Here is a 7,490-nt window from a genome sequence, read left to right as displayed (position 1 = left end):
GTCACATCTAGTTTAGAAGTTTCTCTAAGCTTTTTTTACCTTTATAAACGCATATCACAAAACGGGTGAATATGGTATGTTCGAAAGGCCATTTTCAAAACAGCCAACACAAGCATCCTCCAAAAGGGCCTCATAGAGGTCATCGTGCCGCTTTACTTATCCCTCATCAGGCCCATAATTGAGTACAATGCCCCTTTTGGGATGTACCTTACCAGACACCTGCAGCAACTGGAAAGACCCCAAAAGTACCTCACCAAGAGGATCAAAGGGCTCAAACAGATGCCATATGCTGCCCGGTTAAAGAAACTCCAGCTCTTCTCAGTGGCATACCGCCTGTTCAGAGGCGATCTGTGCCTGACGTAAAAAGCCATGTCCAACCTGGAAATAATGGACATGCTGCACCTCAGAAAATCCAAATCCCATCGAACTACACGCTCGAGAGACTTGAACCTCAGCACCGAAATAAATAGGACATGCTGGAGGGACAGATTCATAACCAAGAGGCTCCCTTCACTCTGGAATAAAATCCCAGTCCAGGCTAGGCAGAGTTCCTCATTGACTCTCTTCAAGAGGAATCTTGATGAGTGGATGGGAGATCGTAGGTTTACCCCGGGTATCACTTCTGTGTCACTGTTAGACAGAGGCACAGTATACTAACCTCTAAAAAAGAGCACAGCAAAATTAAATTTAAAATGGGTGGCGAAAGCCAAACACATTCTGACTGGGCTTATAAATGCCCTAGGGCAGATAGCCTATTATGAACCTATGTTCATATTGTGTCATGGTAACAGTTAACGGAAACGTGTAAAACTTGACATGCTAAAAATTGTCAAGTGCTGCATTTGTCAACCTTAGTAACAGCTACTGTCCAGGCCATAAAACCTGTTACAGAAATGAAAAGCTACACAGAGTTGAGAGTTTGATACACCCATCATACTAGTCAAGGCCTATTACATATAAATACCCTAACAGCACACTTCATTCCCTATTGTTCTGGCAGCACACGAAATCAAAATTGGTTGCATACATTATAATCTGGTAATACAGAAGCGTACATCATAATTTTACATTGTAGCAAAAACCCAACCACTGTACCTCTGCTTACTGGAAACCTCTTCAGCTTTTGACTTCCAGCCTAATGGAACCAACTGCAAATTATCCAACCTGTTATCTACAGTCACCAAGTTGATATGGAGCACCTGGAACCCAGGAGCAATCCCACCTTGATGTCTTTCCCTGTGAAGATATGAAACAAAGTTTAAAAGCTGTAAATGTTAATTCAGCATCCAGTAGCACTAGCAGACAAAACTATTTAGAGCATCCCTTTTGAGGTCATCAAACCACAACAATGAATATTCAAACCAAAAACTCAAAGCTTTGAAAAATAACCAAAATGAAAAAAAAAAAAATCTGGCAAACCACGATGAAATATGCTTAATGTCTGCTACAAAATATGCATGCATGTGTGTGTAATTATATATACACACAATATATATTATATACATACACACACTCTGATATACACAAGATAGACATTCATAATTTTAATAAAACCCTTTCTCGACGCATAAATAAAAATTAGGCAACACAAGCGCAATTACCCCCTTTTCCCCAATACTCAATTTTGTCTGCCAGATAGAGCACAGATTATATTTGACTGTAGATTCAGTCTGTGTTGCATAGAAGTAACAAAATAGTTTAATGGTATACCAACTGTACAACACAGTGACACAACTTAAACACAGATATATGAATATTTTTTTCCCTTTCACAGCCTTAACCACCCTGGCTGTAATGTTGAATTAAAGTAATACTTCCTTCATTGTTACCAATTATGTGAGAAATTTCAGACTGGGATAACCACAAATGCACAATGTATTCTAAATCCAGATCATCAATTTGCCCTTAACACAGAGGGCAACAAAACTGCCCAGATGGAATATCGTGTTCAGCACGATGGAGATCAAGGGAAATTCTGTGTTCCACAGCTAAACAAAACTATGCAGTTCGGCAAAACAAACCCCCATATACACACCCCAGTTAGACCTGCGACATGCTACCCTCGTGTCAAATCATGCTTACCAATTAATTATGCCTAAAGGGCACAGATTCTCTAGGGTGTAAATGCAAAAACCCCAAAGTAAGGGATTGCACTGTAATTCAAATAGTTCAAGAAACGCCAATCACCAGATCAATATAGTAGCAAAGCATTCTGAAGGCCAACCCTCCTTTCAGATTTTTCCAGTGCCATAATTCAGTTACTGTCAGTGAAACATAGGGGACATGCACTTCAGAAGAAAAAGAGTTCTTACCAAAGTAGCTCATGCAATGGTCGTCCAGAGCTTCTCCCTTTGTTTTTGTCAAATGCATAAGCAAATATCCGAGCGCCATTGCCATCTGCATCCACCTCCATTCGAGCCTAAAAAAATAAAATTGTTAAGTTCTAAGCTACACGTGGGTTGGCCAGACTGCAGTGTGAACTTTATTCCATCTAGATCACTATGTTGCTATTACTGTTATTATTACTAAAGAGCAGGAAACTATTTGGACCCCAGATGTGAAATACTAAAGACAGTTGCAGCTTCCAGTGTAAATACAGAACAGTGATCAAGCAACACTTAACCACCCCCCCAACTTCACACAATTAAATCTCTTCACAACAACCAAGTACAAATTAACTTGTCTTATACAGTTTTCAGTAATCTCCAAGTGTAGTACCTCGCAGGATGTGCAGTAGCAAAACCCACCCCGAACACGCCTCCAGCCCTGTGGAGGGAGCAGCATGATTATTCAACAGTGTGCGGACTGGAAGTTAATTAATATTCAACATATGTGCCGAAAGCAACCCAAATGACATTAATGTAATGTTGTATTAGGGACATAAAACTTCATTCAAAACTGCCCAAATGGAATAGTGCGTGCAAGGAACACTTGGAGATTACCCAGTTTTCTAATGGATACACTCAAACTGGTCTAATCCACTTGCGCCATACATCAAATTCATAGATGTAAGCGTCATTAAGTTTATATATAGTGTTACTAACCCGTTCTGACTGATGGCTGCATAAATGCACACATAAAAAATTAACGCACAAACCTTTGACAGATTATCAGTTTATACTGGCTTATGAGGAAGTCAGGAGTGTCAGAAAAGTATGCAAGAGTGGTACAGGATATGTACGAGGGTAGTGCGACAGCGGTGAGGTCTGCGGTGGGAGTGACTGATGCATTTAAGGTGGAGGTGGGATTACATCAAGGATCAGCTCCGAGTCCTTTCTTATTTGCAATGGTGATGGACAAGTTGACAGACGAGATCAGACAGGAGTCCCCGTGGACTATGATGTTTGCAGATGACATTGTGATCTGTAGTGAGAGTAGGGAACAGGTGGAGGAGACCCTGGAGAGATGGAGATATGCTCTAGAGAGAAGAGGAATGAAGGTCAGCAGGACTAAGACAGAATATATGCGTGTGAATGAGAGGGAGGATAGAGGAATGGTGAGGATGCAAGGAGTAGAGGTGGCGAAGGTGGATGAGTTTAAATACTTGGGGTCAATAGTTCAGAGTAACAGTGAGTGTGGAAGAGAGGTGAAGAAGAGAGTACAGGCAGGATGGAGTGGGTGGAGAAGTGTGTCAGGAGTGATTTGTGACAGACGAGTACCTGTAAGAGTGAAAGGGAAGGTCTACAAGAGGGTAGTGAGACCAGCTATGTTATATGGGTTGGAGACAGTGGCATTGACAAAAAGGCAGGAGTTTGAGATGGATGTGGCAGAATTAGAGAGGTTAAGATTTGCACTGGGTGTGACGAGGGTGGACAGGATTAGGAATAAGTATATTAGAGGGTCAGCCCAGGCTGGAAGATTTGGAGACAAAGCCAGAGAGGCACAATTACATTGGTTTGGACACGTGCTGAGGAGGGATGCTGGGTATACTGGGAAAAAGATGCTAAGGATGAAGCTACCAGGTAACAGGAAAAGAGGAAGGCCTAAGATAAGGTTTACGGATGTGGTGAGAGAGGACATGCAGGTGGCTTGTGTGACAGAGCAAGATGCAGAGGACAGGAAGAAATGGAAACAGGTGATCTGCTGTGGCGACCCCCAACGGGAACAGCCGAAGGAAGATGATGACTGGCTTATGCTACAATAGGTATTAATAAACTCCCACCATGGAAGAGGCCACCTTGTCCTTATCACCATAAAAAGATAGCAAATCCACAAAAAAAAAAGTAAAGGAGTGAGTGGTGCTGAACATGGTCGCACTCCTTTCATGTGCAAAACATTACCATTTTCAGTAATATAACTGCTTGGGCATCTTTTGGTCACCGCAAAAACAAATTCGACAACTACTGTAGACAACTTCTGCTGGTTACTACAGTTGAGGAAATGCCACCTACTTTTTATAAATGCACACAATGTATTTTACTCATTGACCAGCAGTTGTTTATCACATGCACATCTCATATTTCTTGCTGGGGCTAATGGCAAAGTGAATTCTCCAAACAAGTCTAAACACAGAAAATATACATGCATTTCAGATTTAGTTTGTCTTGTTTTGCACTATCAACCACCGGAAAGAGAATACACTGTGCCGTAGCACTATACTATCACTCATCATGCTCACAAATTAAAAAAAAAAAGAGTGAGAACACTATGATACTAAGTAAAAAATGTTTCCAGTCAAATGCACAGCGGGTGAAGAAGACTTTTCTTACCTCAAATGAGTAGTGTTCCACAAGAGGAATGTCCTGCTCATCTATTAATGTATATTTTGTCTGGGAAAGGAAACGGAAACAAAATATCAGTAATGAATTAAATCACTGCATCAAAACTTAAGAGTAGCAACTAAAATAAAACACAGACTAATTTTAACATACAAAGCATAATCACTCGTAGTGCACAACATGTGCTAACTTGACAAGTCAGCTGACAGTAAAAATTACAGGTGTAAGTCAGGGGGTTACACAAAATGCTCCTAACAGCTACTAGTAAAACTTCTCCACACAATGAACGTGCACACCGACAAGCAATAGCGAGTTTACCATTGGGAGGAATGCAAGATGTAAACAAATGCACTCTTACCACAACTCGTAATTATAAATCAAGAATGAAGATTACAGTAACCAATGCGTAAGTACCCTAAATACCTACAACTAGGAAAGAAATCCTACACACGTATGAAGTAGAAAAAAGAAAAACAGACAAATAGGTGGACTAAAGTACTGCAAATTGAGAATAATGTCCAGCAAGGACCATCTACAAGATGAATGTTTATAGGACAGTTAATACCACTGACACGATGCAAAAAGCACGTGGCTAGACATACACTCACAAGGCCCTGGGATTACCAAGCTTGCGCGCATAACTTCACTGTCAGTGACAAAAACCTCAGGTGACACTGGCATGCTCAACATGTGGGACAAGTGACAACGAAGCAGACAAAAAAACTGTCACAAAGGTAAGCCAAAACACGCCCATGGTCTAGCTATCATAAACAGTAAAGTAATTCTGTACAATGACAACCGATCTGCTCAGAAGTCACTAGTTACATATACCGATCTCACACGACTACCGATACATACAAGTAATAATTACATAAACAACCTTAAACTATTATTACTACATTAAAAGGCTACAAGTCCACATGTCTTTACCATAAGTAGCTACCAACGAAGAATGCATATTCGATGTCCACAGTCCGACTTCGCCCCTACACATTAGCCTAAGTACATAATCATTGCCCTACCGCTACGAACGAGTGATTACCGCCGTCACACATTCGCTTACACGAAAAATAAAATACTAGTTGTAAGGAAGGCGGGGCACAGCGTGACAGCACTGTTACTTGCTATAGTACAACAAGTAGCCCTAGTCACGGAGGGCTCCTTTCCCGCTAGAACAGCGCCGCCAGCCCAATCCATTACTCTTGTATTGCTCACCCCCGCTTTGTTTTAGCTTCACACACTGGTGTCACTTAAACTCAAACATTACAAATGAAACCAACTCGTTTAGGTTTTCCCGGGCATAAGACAATCCACGTTAGGCCCAGCTCTCTTATGACTCACCAGCCAGCTGACAAGAACACTACGCCATGCCGGCCGGCGTTTACTCAGCACCTTCTCACCTTTCCTGCGACCCGGCCAAGCCGCACGATTCCAAGCTTAAAATCCGTCATAATAGCAGCAAAATCCCCAGCACACCGTAAGAAGGCGAGAGTCTCCTCGGTATAGTGTAAAAAGGCAGCACCAGTGCAGGTAACACCACCGCTACCACACGCAGGCACTTGCCACGCGCCACTAGGAGTAGCCTATCGTGCACACGTAGGGCAGGACCACGACGTGCTTCTGGAAATGTTTCCTTATTCCAACACGTGTTTCTTCCTTGTCTTTTGACTATCACTTTAAAATATTCCCACTGTTACTTGAAATCATCTGTTTTGACTATGTCTCTCATTCCCTTTTCTTTAGCTCCGGCACTGCGAACATTCGGATAGCTTCTAAAATTCTCCAGGAGTTATTTTTAATCTAAGGGCGATGGAAGGGCTCGGTAATAACGCCCTTTGTTTTTCCTAAATTGTTGCCGTAGGACCGCCCAAGGTCCACCCTCCCACAGTGCTTTCGCCATGGAAACACCCCCTTAATTATGTATGCAGCAAGCCGTTTTCCGCATGTCTTTGACAGCTGCTTTGCGGTTGGTGGAACTATTCTCCACTCTGCAGTTGCAGGACGCGTCTATTTTGTTGACGGAAAAAGCGCCTAGTAACTGTATATTTTCAATACAGTCCCGTCCTGGAAATGTTTTAGTTTTATTTAACTCAAGTATGTATAAAGGTTGTCCATTGCCCTCATCGTATGCTTTGTACTACGTTGGAATAATTCAGTAAGCTTTTATTATTTCTCTAGCAGTAGTACTCCAATATCTACAATGCATTTATGTCTGTTTAATGTTCCAAAATATGATTACTTTAACAAATTGGTGTAAGCGATCGCATAACGGAACATTAAACTATTATTGTAGTTTATTTTCCCATATGACCTGACCAATGTTTTGAATACTGTATAGGAATGTTCCTCTGACCTATGGTAAAACTTTGTACAGTGTAGCACTCGTTCTTTTTCTTATGGTAGGGAGCTTCACTCCTGCTGCAAATATTTATGAAAAGACTACTTATACACATACCAAGCCCGAGTTTGCAGTTTCTGGGGATATCCATTTTCTCCTAGATAAGGAGAGCGGATCGTGGCTAGATTGCGATTGGTGATGGCAATCCGTTGACGTCACTGTTGACGTTAAGGGCGTAGAAATGGGCGTGATCAGCTTTTCGCGCCGCGCGTGAATTAAATCATCGTGACTGTGCTTCTTCTTTTGTTTTACTGTCCCATGCAAAAAAGGTGATCTTATTTAATAATTAGCAATCTTTTTATTCTAAGTAAATCTAAAATAGAAAAGTGCTAACCGATTATGTAGAGCGGTGTATTTGAGTCTGTCTCTTACTT

At 41.5% G+C, this 7,490-nt stretch overlaps 1 protein-coding gene across 4 annotated transcripts in view; it reads right to left on the bottom strand.

Annotated features, from left to right (window-relative positions):
* Positions 1-7,206, bottom strand: part of LOC122791013 (zinc finger MYND domain-containing protein 19) — a 16,767-nt gene extending 9,561 nt beyond the window's left edge. The window contains exons 1-4 of one of the 4 annotated variants that reach the window (XM_044058768.1): positions 7,174-7,206; positions 4,710-4,769; positions 2,313-2,419; positions 1,096-1,236 (exon numbers count right to left, since the gene is read on the bottom strand). In XM_044058768.1, coding sequence (XP_043914703.1) covers positions 1,096-1,236; positions 2,313-2,413 — 242 coding nt within the window. In that variant the 5' untranslated portion in view covers positions 2,414-2,419; positions 4,710-4,769; positions 7,174-7,206. Of the gene's footprint in view, positions 1-1,095; positions 1,237-2,312; positions 2,420-4,709; positions 4,770-5,648; positions 5,976-6,059; positions 6,082-6,118; positions 6,586-7,173 lie in introns of those variants that run through there. The other 3 variants (XM_044058766.1, XM_044058769.1, XM_044058767.1) reach the window with 3 other exon arrangements.
* Positions 7,207-7,490: the final 284 nt, after the last annotated feature.

The sequence above is a fragment of the Protopterus annectens genome, chromosome 16.part0, assembly GCF_019279795.1.
Source record: "Protopterus annectens isolate FY-2018-M chromosome 16.part0, PAN1.0, whole genome shotgun sequence".
Taxonomy (NCBI): Eukaryota; Metazoa; Chordata; order Ceratodontiformes; family Protopteridae; genus Protopterus; species Protopterus annectens.
This window is presented reverse-complemented; position numbering and strand designations above follow the sequence as displayed.